The sequence below is a fragment of the Metopolophium dirhodum genome, chromosome 1, assembly GCF_019925205.1.
Source record: "Metopolophium dirhodum isolate CAU chromosome 1, ASM1992520v1, whole genome shotgun sequence".
Classification (NCBI taxonomy): domain Eukaryota; kingdom Metazoa; phylum Arthropoda; class Insecta; order Hemiptera; family Aphididae; genus Metopolophium; species Metopolophium dirhodum.
In genome coordinates, this window is record NC_083560.1 from 126,976,771 (window position 1) to 126,996,028 (window position 19,258).

The 19,258-nt window shown below is 27.2% G+C and overlaps 1 protein-coding gene across 1 annotated transcript; it reads right to left on the minus strand.

Annotated features, from left to right (window-relative positions):
- Nucleotides 1-5,140: 5,140 nt before the first annotated feature.
- Nucleotides 5,141-13,680, minus strand: LOC132932726 (zinc finger protein 836-like). Its single transcript, XM_060999089.1, has 3 exons — nucleotides 13,619-13,680; nucleotides 13,313-13,514; nucleotides 5,141-8,854 (listed from the first exon to the last, which is right to left on the minus strand). Exons 1-3 carry the CDS (start codon nucleotides 13,678-13,680, stop codon nucleotides 6,971-6,973), a joined length of 2,148 nt encoding a protein of 715 aa, XP_060855072.1. The 3' UTR covers nucleotides 5,141-6,970.
- Between the last annotated feature and the right edge of the window lie 5,578 nt (nucleotides 13,681-19,258).

Sequence of the window (19,258 nt, forward strand, 5' to 3'; positions counted from 1 at the left end):
TATAATAAACATGGTCAATACAGTCTAATATCTTTAATTTTTTATGATTTTCCATGCTTTCCTTATTCAATATGTAGGGCCTTAGTCTTCAACCTCCTGGTTTCTCTTCTTTAGTACCTAAATTAGTGCCTCTCATTAGACATCAGTAATATACTTGTCCACTTATATTTATAAAATAGTTAGTAGTTTGACCATCAATGCGTGTACTCTTTTCGGAAGACTCTCGGGATATATTTTCTAGCCACTGTTAGTGTATTTTTAGGAAATATCTACTGTAATTAATCGGGGATCTTTGTGATTCATTTAAGCATTTAACTAGTGTCATGGTCTTTTGTGAAAAGAAAACCAGTCCTACTATTTTTCTGAATTTCCAACCAAGACACAGTAATTGCATCCTATTGTAACGTCTTTGGTTGATTTATGCTACTATGAGTTTCGTTGGTAATCCAGAAAAATAGTAAACCAGATAAAAAAAAGTTTCTTGTAAAAATGAGTTACAACAGTTTTTGTTGCGGCAGTCAATGTATAAATTACATAATTATTCCCTTTCATTTTACTTGACGGTATGAATTTCTATTTTAAAATAGCAACTGAACATTTTTGATATACTTTAATGCGTACATAATATAAAGCAATATTTTGTAAAATATAAAATCAAAATGATCAACTACTAACGCCCAAAAAAAGCTGTGTGTATATTTACTATAAGAAAATAATCATCGTGTAGGTTGTTCATTATATCATAATATACGAATAAATTTGAACACACAACTTGTTTTGCATCATATACTTTACAGCAAACGAGGCTTACACCTGAACAATATTGCAATGGTTGGGAAAGGTTAGCTGGGTTATCAAGTGTACTATAGTAGTGAGTAGTATTCTGATTCTATGTTACTCACAACCAGTACTCTGTAGTTCGTTATTTTGGTTACAAAGACATGGAAGGATCTATACCCTCTAGTTTCTACAAAAAATAGTCTTTAGACTATCTTAAGTATATAGACTCTACACAAACTAGACTATTGAATGTTATGTCACTAAAATACGTATATAGCTCATATTATATTTTAATTTGTACTTAATAATTGGCAACCTAGCTGTTTCTAATATTAATATATTTTTTTAATATGAATTATGTGTTTAAATTTTAAAGGACCATACTTTAGGATCTGGAGTACGATGTTCCGTTCAAAACTGCTTTAACAGGCTTTCAAAGAATCTTAGTCTCTTAGGCTATTCTAAGGATTTCAAGCTGAGAAATAAGTGGATAGAAAAATGTGGAATATAAAAAGGTCCTGCTAAAATACTAATAAATAGAACAAGAGTTTGTAATACTCATTTTGAACCCGATTGTTTCAAGAATACTGAATTAAAGAACAGATTAAAACCAGGCGCTGTTCGTTCCTTATTTTTAGATAATGGTAAGAAAAAAATTAATTATTTGTTATTTTATTTTGTATTAATTTTATAATTATTAATTAGCATTCTGTTATTATATGAGTGTAATAAAACTATGTCGGTCAGTAAATAAGTATTAATATTTATAATAAACATGGTCAATACAGTCTAATATCTTTAATTTTTTATGATTTTCCATGCTTTCCTTATTCAATATGTAGGGCCTTAGTCTTCAACCTCCTGGTTTCTCTTCTTTAGTACCTAAATTAGTGCCTCTCATTAGACATCAGTAATATACTTGTCCACTTATATTTATAAAATAGTTAGTAGTTTGACCATCAATGCGTGTACTCTTTTCGGAAGACTCTCGGGATATATTTTCTAGCCACTGTTAGTGTATTTTTAGGAAATATCTACTGTAATTAATCGGGGATCTTTGTGATTCATTTAAGCATTTAACTAGTGTCATGGTCTTTTGTGAAAAGAAAACCAGTCCTACTATTTTTCTGAATTTCCAACCAAGACACAGTAATTGCATCCTATTGTAACGTCTTTGGTTGATTTATGCTACTATGAGTTTCGTTGGTAATCCAGAAAAATAGTAAACCAGATAAAAAAAAGTTTCTTGTAAAAATGAGTTACAACAGTTTTTGTTGCGGCAGTCAATATATAAATTACATAATTATTCCCTTTCATTTTACTTGACGGTATGAATTTCTATTTTAAAATAGCAACTGAACATTTTTGATATACTTTAATGCGTACATAATATAAAGCAATATTTTGTAAAATATAAAATCAAAATGATCAACTACTAACGCCCAAAAAAAGCTGTGTGTATATTTACTATAAGAAAATAATCATCGTGTAGGTTGTTCATTATATCATAATATACGAATAAATTTGAACACACAACTTGTTTTGCATCATATACTTTACAGCAAATGAGGCTTACACCTGAACAATATTGCAATGGTTGGGAAAGGTTAGCTGGGTTATCAAGTGTACTATAGTAGTGAGTAGTATTCTGATTCTATGTTATTCACAACCAGTACTCTGTAGTTCGTTATTTTGGTTACAAAGACATGGAAGGATCCATACCCTCTAGTTTCTACAAAAAATAGTCTTTAGACTATCTTAAGTATATAGACTCTACACAAACTAGACTATTGAATGTTATGTCACTAAAATACGTATATAGCTCATATTATATTTTAATTTGTACTTAATAATTGGCAACCTAGCTGTTTCTAATATTAATATATTTTTTTAATATAAATTATGTGTTTAAATTTTAAAGGACCATACTTTAGGATCTGGATTACGATGTTCCGTTCAAAACTGCTTTAACGGGCTTTCAAAGAATCTTAGTCTCTTAGGCTATTCTAAGGATTTCAAGCTGAGAAATAAGTGGATAGAAAAATGTGGAATAGAGAAAGATCCTGCTAAAATACTAATAAATAGAACAAGAGTTTGTAATACTCATTTTGAACCCGATTGTTTCAAGAATACTGAATTAAAGAACAGATTAAAACCAGGCGCTGTTCATTCCTTATTTTTTGATAATGGTAAGATAAAAATTAATTATTTGTTATTTTATTTTGTATTAACTTTTTAACTATTAATTAGCATTCTATTATTATGGTTGAGGTAAATACAAGGTTTTATTTCGCTATATAATGTAATAACTTTTAACTTTTTTTAAAAAAAGAAAAAAATTAACAATATTATAAACTTGTTACGATTTAATATAAGAAAGAAGGTTTTATTAAGAGGACGTTATACCTGCATGTGTTGTCTCCATCTTACAAGTGCATAACATAGCAAATTTTAAGCTCAGCAAATCACATGTAGCTCCGTTAATTTAAAAATTAGGGTGAATTGACCTCTTATAAAATCTAAAGGTAAGATTATTATCGAGACTACCTCATGGGCTTTTTATTATATTTTAATTTTAAAGCAAGTTATGATTGTATAATAAAGATAATAATCTTACCTTTAGATTTTATAAGAGGTCAATTCACTCTAATTTTTAAATTAACGGAGCTTAGACAGAGACAACACATGCGGGTATAACGTCCTCTTAATAAATTAGAATAAAGCAAACCCATGGAGTAAAAACACTAGTTCATAACCACTATTTCCTTTTTTTTTATATTAACTAATATATATATATTTTAATAACGTTAAGCGTATAACGTTTTGCAATTGTAATATGTAATTATGGATTAAAACATTTTGATTTTAATTAATTCCATATTAATTTTCAAAAATCTATCCTTAATGACCGCGGAAAATATAAAACTTTCTTGTTTTTGTTGGATAAACATGCTTATAATAGTAATTTTTCCTCTTAAATCAGTTAATCCAAGATAATGACTTGAGAATGTCCTTTTAAATAGTCTTTCTCTGATATAATATTTCTTTTTATAGTAAAAATAGGGTACAAAAAATCAACATAGGTATACCGCCATACGGGTCTCTGCTTTATATATAAATTTGTATTTAAAATCTATAAAATAATTTAAAATTAAAATTCTTTTTTCAAATCATTAGCACTTAATGCTTTGCCAGTGTCAATTAATGAGGTGCCTGTATTGAGTACATGTGAAGATCAATTCATAAGTCCAATAGATAATGAAGCTGCTGAACAATCGTCAGAAGATAATAAAAACAATGTAAAAGGTACTATGTAAAAAATTCTTTAAAATACATTTTAACTTGTAACCTAACCTTTAAAGTTGGTTATTAATGCATACAAATCCACGCTCTGGTTATAAGTATTTAAAATTTCAACAAATTAATGTGGAAATACTCCAAATAATATTATGCTCATGTGATTCAAAATGTATGTTTTAATTAAAATGGTTAAAAAACCTAAAATGGCTTATGGTATAATACTTCTGATAGAAATATTGTTTTGTAATACCTAATAGTTAATATTATGTAAATATATTTTTTTCAAAAACATTTATTTTCTGAAAGAACCAGTGTCTTAGTTAATTGGAAAACCTTGTATATTAGTTACTTATTAAAATAGTTTATATTTTAATTATATTTTATTTTATAGATTTCTGAAAAGAAAGAAAGCGTATTAGAACTAAGAAAAACAATTGCAGAAATTAAAAAAAAATTGTCAACGTAGACTCGCTTTAAATCCATCTAGAATATAATATTTGAAATTCCAGATGGTTTTAAAGCGAGTCTACGTTGACAAATTTTAAAATAATTATCAAGTTCGGTTGATTTTAAAGAACAAGATCATTATTCCAGTACTGTATTTTTGTGGACAAAATTACACATTAGCACCAGGCGCCTTAATACTAAACTGACCGTTTAAAAGTTCAAGCCATTTAATCTGAAATATACGTTTATAATTTTCCTGGTATTTTCATATGGAGAATCAAATAATGTAATAGTAACCATTACCATTGATCACACGTTTTGTATTAAAAATATTAAAATCTTATGTACATTTCAGTAGAGAACTAATAATAAAATGCTTATATATTGTTACGTTTATAATTTTTAATATACAGTGTTTTTAGTCAACCAAACTTAGATTTTCCATAGCCACTTAGAATAGCCGACCCGAGATACTTTCACCCACTCTCGAGATGTCCAAAAATATAATCAAATTCATAAATGAAACAGAACGCGTCATCTCATTTAAAATGTACAAATATAATAGTAATTAGTAATTTTTGTAATTTAAAAATTGTAGCGCAGGATAATAACCTTGCAGTTGATGCCTGTAAAAATTAATAAAAAAAAAAAAACAAATTTAAATTAAGTTGTTACTTAATTTAAAATTTTTAAATGTTTATAATATTGTGAAAATAATGACAAAAACAAAGCAAAAAATTATTATTGTAAATTAAAAGTATTTTTTGATAGGAATAAACAGATAAAATACTTTAAACAAATATTCTAAATAGTTATTCAGAAAAGTTTTGGGAAAAGTATATGTTCTCTGAATTCTTAGAAGGTATTCTAATACTTAATACTTAATTCAAAATACTACTCAATACTAGCTAAATTGTTGTACTTTTTAAATATAAAAATATAAATCCATGTCTTAAGTTGTAAATCAAGCATACGGTGAATTTTTCTCTGTGGAACATTATGTAAGAGTCAAATTGAACTTAGTTGTCCAACTGATATAAGAGTATAAAGAAATGTGAAGGAAATAATATATATATATATATATATTATATTCAAAATGTATGTAAGCTATTAGTTTATTTATATACCATTTGATCGTTAAGACTACCTGTGATACTGTTTCAATAATTGATAGTAAATTCAAAGAATGTTAAAAAATGTATATATTTATTTAAAAATATATTTTACAGCTAGTTAAATGTTATTTTAAATTATAAAATAAACAAATAAAAATTACATCATTATTAAATTAAACCCATATAAATTACTTGGTTGACAATATATGAATAAACAATACAAGTCATGGTTAACGAAAAAAAATCTTCAAAATTATACTTTAATTATAGTTTTTAATACATGAAATACATATTTAAGTACATTCAATGAATGTACTGTAAAAACTTAACTTAATTGTAGAAATAGTTGAACATTATTTTGCTGGAAGTTAAATTTTATTTTAAATTATAAAATAAACAAATCAAAATTACATCATCGTTAAATTAAACCCACCAGTTAAATATACAATGTGATAAGTATTTGAATAAATTACTTGGTTGACAATATATGAATATATAACACAAGTTATAGTTAATCCAAGTAATGGAGAAAAATCTTAAAACTTAAATTTAATATATCTACAACAATATCATACCGAACGCTGTATATTTGTATTATTTATTAAATAACTGTTATATGAGAACGTTATCAGAAATATTAAATAATAGTTTTGGATGTTAATTAATAATTATTATAATTTATTATGTATTTCTAGGTGTATACACAATATAAGTAAAATGTTTATAATTTAAATCTTATTTGTAAAAGAAAAAAAATTCAAAGTTCAAGTTTTAATTTGATAAAAAATGTTAATAGTGCGTTTCGGGTTCACAAGACTTTAACATTGTTCGGTTCGACACCATAAAATCAGGTTCGACCCATCACTAATATGAATATACAACACAAGTTATGGTTAACGAAAAATATTCTTAAAACTTAAATTGAATAAATAAAAAAATATACCTTAATTATTGTTTCTAATCTACCAAATACATTCAATAAATGTACAGTAAAAACTTGTAGAAGTAGTTATGACAATAAAAATAGTTAGGCATTTTTAGAATAAAACAAAGTACAAAAGCATGCATTTGAAATTCAAGTAATTCACAAGTATTTTAATGTTATTTTTCCATATTATTATAATAACATTAAAATAACTACAGATGTTAAAATGTATTGTCATTTTTAATGGCCGAAAATTCTATATATGAACACGTAAAATATAATCATGGGACATAACATGCCAATTCTTTCTTTTGATGAAAACAAAGTTCACACTGAGCAAAATTATAATTAATTATTTTTAGAAAAGCATTTTGTCTCATAATTCTCGAAATGTTAATATTTATTAGACATCACTGTGGTTTTCCCAAATGTGATTACCTAGAGCAAGGTTTGTTTCATACTGCTGACCACAGGCATTACACTTATACATATTTAAAGTATGTCTCTTTGCATGATTTTGTAATGTAATATTGTCAGCAAACTTCATATTACATATTTTGCAAATGTATTTCATAATATTTTTTTTATTTACTGATATATTTTGCCCGCCGGTTCTTTGATATGTAGAGTTTGTTCCTTCATGATGTTTAACAAATTGTTTGTGTACACTTCTTAAATGTGCTCCGTAAGAAAATTTATTTTTTAATGTAATTCCACAAACATTACAATTCACAGGTTTATAAGTTTGTTTGTGAATCATGGATATGTGGCGAATTAAATTATATTCATTACAGTATATTTTACCACATAACTCACATTTAACATCATTAATGTGATTACTTCTATTTCGTTTTTTAACCGCTGGTTTTTGTTGAATTTTGTCCATTAACTTGTCTTTTTGTGAACCGATATTATCATAAGTATTCAAGTACGTTTTATCTAAAACAGTATTATTTGATGTAAACTCTGGAAGGTAACTTTTACAATGGCGACGACATTCCTTGCTCATTGACATATGATTTTTCCACTGAGATATTGAGTTACATTCTTTTTTGCAATGTCGACATTTTATTTTATCTTTATGACTTATAGATTCAATCTTTAGTTTAGAATGTGACTTTCGGTGAACATTCAATTGGAACGGAGTAGAGAATTTTTTCTCACACACATCACAGGGATGTTCTACATGAATACGCATGTGATTAGTTAGGGCACCAAGATGTGCAAAATGTTTGTTGCAAAATACGCAAAATGTTGATTTCTTCTTATTGCTTTTATTAACACGGTTGATCAGATTGTTATTTTTGTTATTTACCGGAGCTGATAATTTGTTTTCGTATTCATTAGTCAACTCTATGTTTTCAGACAGAATGATTGATTCATTACAATCAATTGATGTAAGTTGTTTTTGTGTGTTTGCATTTATATTATGCTTCATAATCATATGATTTGCAAAATAACACTGCTTTGTAAATTTCCTATTACATAAATTACAGAAATTCGTTTTTTTAGTTGACGATGATTTGGTTTCTTTTTTTTGGTTTCTTGACATTGTCACAGAATCAGTGTTGCTTGTTGTCTTGCATTTTGTATCTTTTAAGTTTGTAAAAACTTGAGGTTCCATGTTTCTAGAATTAATAGGGTCAAATGTATTAGATTCAGTTTCGAAAAGATTAAACTGAACTGTTGACACATTTAAATCTATTTGCTGTTGATGATAGGTCATATGGGCTGTCCAAAGAACTACAGAGTTGAATGTTTTATCGCACACAATACATTCATGCATATTACACTCCCTGTGATTACTCATGTGTAATGCAAATGAATGTATATCTGTAGATGGAGGATTTTTACAAATTCTGCATGTAAATATAAGCTTATTTTGTGATGTCTGACCATAATCATCAGTGCACAATCCATTTTCAATATTAGGCGATTTTCTAATACAGAAATAAGGTGTGTCTCTAACTATAGATCCAATACTATCTCTTCTTTCATGGTATTTTTTGTGTTCAATAAACTTAGAGCAATCAATAAAAAGTCCGCAAAATTTGCAATTATACATGGAATTGTGATGTTTTTGAATGTGTCTGTTCAAACCAAATTTTAACTTAAACAGTTTTCCACAAAATTTACATTTATTAGTTTTATAATGTACTTGTCCTTTGTGATCGGCCAAGTGGTTTTTTAAAAGATAATTTAAAACAAAACTTTCTCCACAAATATTACAATGAAATAATTTATCACTTGTATTTCCAGGATTCAAGTAAATATTATCTGTGACATCCTGTGAAAAAAAATAAATAATTTATCAATAAAATAATTAATTAATGCTCATATGTTTAAAACTTTTAAAGTATTCTTGATGTATGCTATCTACCACATGTAAGTGATTTACCACTCATAACTAGGGCCCAGATTTAAATGCCCTTAAAACCATACTAAAAATAGCCATAAATTTTGTTTTTGATTGTTTTTTTTTTTTTAGTTGTTAAGAGTGGTGTTTTATAACTATAGCTAGGTTTATAGCGCGGTTTAAAGTCTGTTTTGAAAAAAGTTGGACAAAAAGTGAAGGCTAATTTTTTTATTATTGGACAACAAGTCTGAGCTAATTTATTTTATCAGATAAAAAGTACAAAAATACAAAATATTTTACTATATTTTCATTTAAAATTATAATTATAACTAGCTAATGCTCAAAATTTCCCATGCATTTACCCCACTTTCAATATATACTATAGATCATTGAGATAGTGTAGTTTTTTATGGTACCTTAAATAATTTTAAAAATTGGTTAAGTAGTTCTAGAGATTACCCGGAAAAAACAAACAATTTTTCTTCTTTATATATTAGTATAGATTAATAATATAATATATTATTATATAGGTACATATATAATTAATATTCATTTAAAAAATTGTAATTAATTTTCTTATACAAAATTAATATATTATATCCGTATACTTATTATTCAAAATAATGGTCAATATAATTATTATTATTCTTGTAGAGTGATTGATGCATGTGTTCACTATTTTTTAAAACTTATATTTAATACTATTATTATTATTTTTATTTTTAATAAGATACAGGCTTTGGCCCAAAAAAAATTAGATATATAGTAGATTTAACAATAAATTAAATGATATGTAGTAAAAATTATAATACAATTATCAATCTACCAATAATAACTAAAGGTAATAATGTTTCAAATAATATTAGCAAAGACCCAGTTGAACCAATTTTTAAGGATAATTGAAGGCTGGGGTTTCATTAGCAATCCACATAAGATGGTAAATAGGAGAGTTAGCTAAATAATTAGAAGAAGAAAATGGAATTAAAATGAAGGAATATATCTAGTGGTATGTGGCGAAACTTTATAACTTACTTGAGAGAATAGGGTAGGGCAGTCAATTATGTTAGATAAATAATAGCTTTTTCATAAATTAAATATTAGCACTACGTCTATGATCAGTAAGTTTAGATAAATTTAAAGCAATACAGGTTTGTCATCATGCGGAGGACACTATACTTTTAGTAAAAAATCAGCAAATGATAGAAATTTCCGTTGAACCCTCTCTATCATTAAAGCGTTTATGGACAATTGAATGTCCCAAATACCAGATTCATATTCTAAAATAGGTCGGACTAAGGGGAAAAATAGAATTTTTGATGATTGGGATTCAAATGTATTTAATGAAGGACTTTCAGAGCTTTACAGCAGATCTCCTGAATGTGTTGCCTAAGGGATAAATGATGTCCGTCGATGCATGGAATTTTCAGTGGTTGTTTATATTAGCATTGTCTTTTCTATACACGATACAATCTTCAAAATATTTTGATTTGTTTAGAACTGTATACGGACATTTAGACATTTACAGATACCAATTTTTTAGTTTATTTGTTCAATAAATGCCAATAAAATTATATTTGTTGGGTAAATAAGCTTAAAAATTTAATACAAGGCTCTTAGTATATTGTTATTATGACATTTGAAAAATATTAAAAATCCAGTCACAATTTTTTTTTATTAGCATTTAAAGTTCAAATGTTGACAAAACACATAAAAATTACGAAAATGTGCAAATTATTTTGAGTTAGAAATTCATGAATTTTTTTCTTTATAAATCTAAGATTTGAAAATGTAATACAACATTCATCATAAGTTTTCTACTTTAATCAAAAAAGAAAAAATGTCTACAAGAAAGTCAAATTAAATTTTTATGAGCGTTTGAAGTTCATAGTCTTCTCATGGAACAATTTTCTTATTTTATTGTAATTCAAAAACAAATAACTCTAGATACACGAAAATGTTACTGGATGTTTATATTCTTATTTTATATACACCATTAACTTTGAAAATACTTTGACTTGTTTTGAGCTGTTTACGGACATTTCAAATTACAATTTTTTTAATTTTTTCTTTTCTATTAACATCAATAAAATGTTATTTTTTGTTCCAAAAAGCGTGAAAATGTATTACAAGGCTCCTGATATATTGTTACAATAGCAATTTAAATATACATAGGCACAATTTTTTTTATAAGCAATTTTTATATACATTATTATTTATATGTATATATTTTATGACAAAATTTAAAATTTAATAAGTATTTGTTTTGTAGTTAAAAATATATAAAATGTTCAACTTTTATAGCGCAGATTGAAAATTTTAAACAATATCAATGTAAATAGGTATAAATAAATTACTTTATTCACAATAATATCATCGAATATACTTAGTAATATCATATGCTGTTTGACCATCTTCTTTTGATTGAATTCAAATTTAACACCATCCATAACAGTAACCCACTTGACAACTAATGTATAGCAGAGCAATACCAACTTGCTCATCGTTTTTAAATTGTGTATAATATTTGTAAACGGTAGGTAATTATAAGAAATAGAAATAAAATAAAATATAATATTAATATTTTATAAGAAAATTAATTAGGAAGGTACATTTTTTAAATGAGTATAAATTGAAATATATGCCTGTATAATATATTATATAATGAGTAATGAAAATTAAATAGAATATTTTTGGACTTTTTGTCCCCAGACTTTTCGTCTGGGATTTATACGGCATATACCCAATACCCATTTACCATTTGGTGATTTATAGTATACCATGTAAAAATAGTACATATACTTAAAAATTAAAACAAATTGAGCAATTTATATTCTGTATTATTATTTATCGTTATATGACATTTATTTACTATCTATAAGTTAGAACCGCACAATAAATAATTAGCATTGATTATTACCACATTTAAGTACATAGCATATGGCCGTATCAATTATTTTTCAGGACTTTGCTTATTGCATTTGTTTTTAAATAAAATGATTAAGTTGCTGACATAAATCAATAAGCATTGCCAATAGAACTATCAAGTTAAATGTTATAAAATATTAAATATAGTAAAAATAAAAATTTAAGTAACAAAACTAAGTAACAAAAAATGTGTTTTTGTTAAAGTTTGTAAATTTGTAAATGTATTTCGTAAGAGGCTTGCAAAATAGTTCTTCACGAGCTGCTTTTTGAAAGGTTGAATTTGATTTATTTTAAACTTATAAAATCATAATATCCATTGCATATTAATTGTATTACTGCATTAAGTTCATAAATGAGAGTATAACAAATAGTATTTTTATGAAAACACCACGGGTTATTCAGATATATTCAAGCGAATAAAACAATAAAATGTTTCTAATAACTTATGTATAAAATATAAATTAATTAAAATATATCAATATGTATAATATATATCGCACCCCTGAAAAAATAGTGACACAAACCAGTACATAAAAATGTTGGGAAAGTGACTTGTAATGTTTCGTTATGTCATAAAAAATAGGATTTTTCTTTTTTCAATCTTATGTACAAGGTGTACCACTGACGAAAAAAAAATGATGCTACTTAAACGTACGAAAAAAATTGTTAAAATTATAATATGATTAGTAAATAATTTAAGAAATATACTCATGTCAGCAAATTCCCAAAAAAAGATATTTTGAAAAAAGTTATTACGTTCCAAATTCATTTAATCAAAAAGATATTTAAAAAAATTCTAAAAAATAAATTATTTGACTTAGATAAATGTTTTTACTATCAAAATTGTTCTTATAATCAGATTCACAAATTGGCAAATTTTTCTACAAAACAATAATAATACCACGATAGAAGTCAGTTACTGATAATGATATAATCATAGCGTTCTATAAGTAGGTACCTAGTTTACGATTATAATATCGATAAAACTATTAGTTATTCTTATTATAGATACAATAATATTATATTAATAAAATTAAAATGATTTTTCCTAAGTGAAACTGTTATTTTTGAAATACCTATGACTTTATTCTGTCTAGAAAAATATTGTGTAACAACATTAGTCAGGCCAGAATAAAGTCGCATCTAAGAAGTGTCGATATTCTAGCTGAAAACCATATTTTATTCTAAGCCGAAATAAAAACATTTGAGCTCATACTGTCTTTAATATAATATAAATAAAATATGTCAAGCATACCAAAATATAAAGGATCAAATTCTTCAAATTTTTATGGTAATAACTCAAAAAACGTATTTATTAAGTTGTGTCACTATATTTTTTCAGGGGTGCGATATGTATGATATTCTAATTAAAATGTGGTACCTAGAAAACATAATTATTATGTCACGTGAAAACAAGCGATAAACCGCATACAACAAGAAAAACGTATTTAAAAAGGATAATACCTGATATTCCAAGGGTAACTCCATATTACTTTGGTTGGCAACATCTTTAGTAAATTTGATTCTACTTTCCCACATGCAATCATCCAATATCTCAGTTTCAAGCTCGATACATTTTTCAACATTTTCAGATACCAAAGAAACATGGTTATTTTCAATTGTATACAATGCAGGATTTTCAATAGTATTTTCAACATATAAATCACTATAAAATTAAAAATGTAGTAAGTTAAGTATATTTTATAAAATGTAATTATTAAATTAAAAATAGAAGAAAATAGTATAAAGATTTTAATTATGTGCAAATACCTGGTAACAGCATCAGCATCACCAGTGACTTCAACTTGTAGGTAGTCTTTCATTGAAGTCATTTAAGAATGTTCTAAAGATCAAAATATTTATTAATTCAAAGTACATATTAAATCTTATTACCTAAATCTTATTTGAACTCATAATTTATTAAACATATCTATTTGATGGTAATTTTTTTATAGGTATAATATACATCTGGACAATTGATGATAGTTAAAACTGAATAACATCCTATAGGTAGTTTGATTTAAGGTTCTTTTAACCTAACAAGGGAGAGCCTGAAAAACTATGAATAAAAAAAAAAATAATTGACGAGAAGGAGGACACAAATTATTGTGAATGTGGAGAAGTCCAGACAATAAAACATTGACTAATCTGCAACAATTTTTCAACTACATATGCGAGTTAGTAAACTTAAAATCAGCAAATGACAGTTTCAATATTTTATAAAGATAGCAAAGTACTGAAGTCACAATATTAAAAAAATACTGATCATAGGTAAATCACCTTTATTCATTATTTGACTTCTGGACTGTCCGATAAAATGTTTTATTTATTTATTTCTCAGGAAAATGAAATCGGCCATACACAGTAATATAATGTTTATAGTTTTCCCTATTGTTCACAAAAAAAAAAAAATTGAATAAATCAAATTTCTGTACCTAATTAAAAATTGTTTTACCATTAAAAGGCAGTTACCTAATACAGAAGCATTTTTTGGTAATTTTAAGTGAAAATTATGTGCATACAATTTCCCAAGGCTGGGCAAGTTAATCACTTTTTTTTAACTTAGTTAAATTAAGTTAATATACAACGCTAGCGTACTTAATTTTTTTCCAACCCAAAACTAAATTATAGAATATAGTGTTAATACTTCATAAAGTATTTCCATATAAGTTAGATTAGAATGATATAAATTTTTAACTTTAAACAATTTACAATACATATTTTTTGACATGAAAACAAAATAGACTGAAATAGTGAAATATTATAAAATTAAAAACAAAATAAATTAACTTAACTTACTTCTTAAAATGAAAAATTAACTCGTTAATATCACGTTAATTAAGAAAGAAATTTAGTAATTTAACAGTTAAGTTAATGAAAAGCGAAAAGTAACTAGTTAAGTTAAAAAGTTAAAATTAAATTAACTTTTTAACTCGTTAATGCCCAGTCTTGCAATTTCAATTTCCTACAATGTGTGTGCGACAAGTCCCAAACCCTAGTTATAAATAACAGGGGAATTATCTTGAAAAAAAAACATTCATATTAGGTGGGCCAGTAAAATAAAGTAAACTCAATAGTAAAGCAACAAAAATGTTTACCAAAATTATGTTTTACAGATGCCAGACTTTAAATAGATAGTTGAATAATGGTTGAACATATTGCACAGTCTCAATACGTATTATGTATTTATTGTATTATGTATACAAATCGTACATGACACATGAAGTTACAGTGTACTTATTTAATTTTGTTTCTTAAAATTTTACTAACACTAATGTTTAACACAATTATATTATAATCATAATGGTATCAGATAATTTTTAAATGGACCAAATGTTTTAAATTTGTTATATTATAATGTACAATAATATGTTAATTATACGATTGAAACAAGTAGGATAAAACAAAATTGGAAATGTTTGTATATAATTTTAAAAAAATAACAGAAGGTACCTTTCAAGTGACACTATAAAATAGCGTTTGCAACAAAAATTACCTATAAATTATTTCTTCTGCGCCAATACCAAAAACTCAATAAAACTACCTATAATGAAACTAAGTAATTTCAAATAAGAAAACAATTAACAATATAATCAAGAACGGTTGTGACTTATATAAGTAAGGTTAGGTTACAAGTAAGGTCAACTTACTATTTTGTCACTCGGAAATGGGTGACAAGTTGATGGCGATCACGCGCACAGGAAAACTATACTGGGTTGTCGAGCTGCGCACCAGAAACTCAAATGGAACACACACAATCTTGTATCGATTTCAAATACTGACAATTCAAAAGACTCGGAGCAATGTGCATTGACAGTGGAGTGATCAGTGGGCATACGTTTTGAAAGTTTCGGTATTGAGTGTTCGTGGCGGATACAGCTATCCCCGGGCTAGGTTTTGTTCCAAACCGATGTCTGATCACAGAATAACCGATTCTGTGGTTCGATTATACAGAAGGTCCGAAATCAATTCAAACGACTGTCTCAGCTGCGTTCGGCTTCCAATGGATGGCTGAAAATATAGCAAACAGAAATTTAAACACAATTACGGAAATGAACGTTTTTCGTAATGTAAACTGTAAGCTACTAAAATATAAGTTATTATATACCAGTATACCGCATCAACGAGAAATCACAGATGCCAGACGGCAGACGGGTATTAAGAATTACAATAAACTTTATGTAGGTAGTTTATATCATGCCAAAAACCACGAGGAGTCACGGAATCGTCCGGCCAGGGATGAAATCAGTTCTCATCAACCAATAAGAACTGACTACATCAGTATGGCCAACTGTAAGAAACCAAAATCTGAATTTAATTTAGATAATTTAAGAATATTGTCTAATTTATTTTAATTGTTTTTAAAATTAATTTTGTTGTTTTTAGCTTAACTGTTTCTATACATGATGACTAGCCCTTTAAATAGTTAAATAGTATAATCTTTAGATATAATGTATATATTATATTTTATAGTATGAACATAGTTTTTGACATAAGTTATTTATTAATTATTTTATTAAACAGTACAAAATACTTAAAAATGACACTTTGAAATAAAATATAAATAAACACTACATATTGGTGTCCATTGCAGGAGAATGAAGGGTAAATAACATAGATATATAAATAAATGGACTGCGCTTAGAGAGAGAAATCATGAAAATGATTATATCGAATATCATTGACGAGAGAGAGAAAAACAGTAGGGGACAAGCATGGAGGAAATAATTGAATACTCAAATTATTCCATGATATTATTTGTGACATCGAATATCAATGATGGTTATCACTACTTATCAGTTTTGTAATCTATAAATCACAAACATTTCATGGCATGAATGAAATATAATTATTATTTCTTTCATGATTGTCCCCAACAGTTTCTATCTCACTCACACAATTTACATTTCAGAATCGGATAGATAGGGGTGAGGAAAGCGCAGTCCATTTATTAATATGTCTATGGTAAATAATCAACAATATTTTATAACCACAATTAATATATTACTTTACATAACATTAATATTATTTTAATTATTTTAAATAATGTATATTATATACATTATACACACACCTAACCAAATTGTTGACATTTATTTATTTATAGTTTCTTGGTTAGTAGATATATAATGTGATGACAGACGCAATGACAAAATAATCTATATATATAAAAATGGATCCCTTTTTCCCTTGGTCATCGCATCACGCGTGAACGGCTGGACCGATTTCACTAATTATTTTTTTGGTGTGTTCGTAATTTGTTGTCGCAGGAGAAGATTCTTATGTAATAAAATTTTAGGAAAATATACCGGAAAAGTATAAAATTTTGATGTCAAAAATTACAACAGCGGTGCCATCTGCCAAAAAAAAAAAAAATAAACTAAATAATAATATATATTTGTTTATTGTAAGGTCGATATTGGTTATCTATACATATAAAATCAAAATACCCATAGCTAATATATTATCTATGAAAATACCACTTAGTCACTGATCGCTGTAACTAAATAATTACGCAACGTACGAACTTGAAATTTGGAATAGAGGTGCTTCTCATATCACTGTGCATAAATAAAGGATTTGCCAAAATTCGCATTATAAAGAGGTGCTTAACAGGGACATTGAAGTTTACATTGGAAATTTTATTTTTATTTATTAATAGCTCCCATTCGGTTGCCATTGGTTTTTTGGGCAGATCAAATACAAGCTTGCATCAAATCGAATTATTGAAAATGGCCTACCAAGGTGATTGGTGAAAGAGTTGCCCTTTGTCCGCGATCAGACGTAGTCTGTCTACCAGGGTGGCTGAGTTGCACTTAATGCAGGCTGCAGCATGTTTCACCCAAAAGTAGTTCAAAACAATCATAATATTTTTAAGATTTGCGTTTTTTTACGGGTAATGAAGTGCTATAAAAATTAATTTACCATTAATACCGCTAGAAACATTTCAATACGTTTTCATTAACCATTTTTTATATTCACTCTCCGATCACATTAAACGATAAAATTTAAATAAAAAATTAAATATATCATCGTTCAAAAACAAAATAAACAACCAATCACGGGCGAAGCTGTGACGGATCGGCTAGTAAACAAATAAAAAAACATACATCATTGTAAAATCAATAAATCACCCCGCTCAGAATCTAAAATAATGATATTTTTGTTCTTTTATTGGTCTTAAACTCTTAACTATCAGAAACTATGGTCATTAGCATTTCGTGGGTTGGGGGATTACTGTTGGTTGGTTGAGGAACACGTGTGGGGCGAGGATTCGTCGCTAGAAACCAGAGTGATCACCCATCCGGGTGCTAGTGACGCCGGACGATGCTTGGACCGCAGCATGCATTAGTCACTGCGTCCAACCATTCCGCGCTACACCAGGCCCTTCAATAAAACTGTATATAATATGTTCTTAAAATACTAATATAAATTGTAATGCAAAATAATATCAAGTTTTCGAGCGAAGCGATAAAAAAATGTTTTGAGTCGGCAAATTAATAGGTTTACCACATAAATTGTTCTTCGAGACGGCCTTAGTCACAGTAGTAGGCAGTTCACTGCAGTTGACAAGACGATCTAGCCTGCCAAGCACACAAACTCTAATACGGTTGCTTGTGGACTTACGCGTTACATACTGGTACGAGTCCTGACTCCTGGTCTCAGGTAAACCTAAACAATGACGACGATAACTATTAACTGAAAAGTCGAACTTACGAACAACTGGTGTCTGGTGATGAAGCAGGCTGAAATAACCCATCGACAGACGACGATTTGGTTGGCGTTAATCACAGAAACGCTAATGCAAAGTTGACTGTTAATGTTAATGGATCTATGTTTTAATTTACGTTAAACATCTTACGATAAAATTATAAATAGGTAATAAATAACCATAAAAAGACAATACTTTATTATATGCGCGTAATATCCCGCACGTCACCAAATTAATATAAAACATGTACACGTGTTCACAGACAAATCCAACGTTTTACATAGCAACAGGTACCATACTATAGTTACATAAAACCACAAGCGCATCGTGATCCCTTAAAGTTTCGTTTAACAGATAATCATAAATAATAGGAGGCTTAAATTACAATCATCCTATTTATATAATGTTAGGTACTGGAGGCAAGCATATTATAATAATATAGAATATAGAATATATATTTAAAACCCAATACTATGATTATGGACAGGAAAAGGCTTAGCAATAATACACTAAATAGATAACCTAAGTTATAAGTTCAAAAATTAGAATTTTGTTATATTAAACACATCGGGGTAGCAAAATCACATAACGACCACACAAAAAATCAATTGGCAGGATTATCATACAATACTGCGTATTATAAGGGGCCAAACATAATTTGAATATATAATATACTAATATATTATACTCTGATGAGT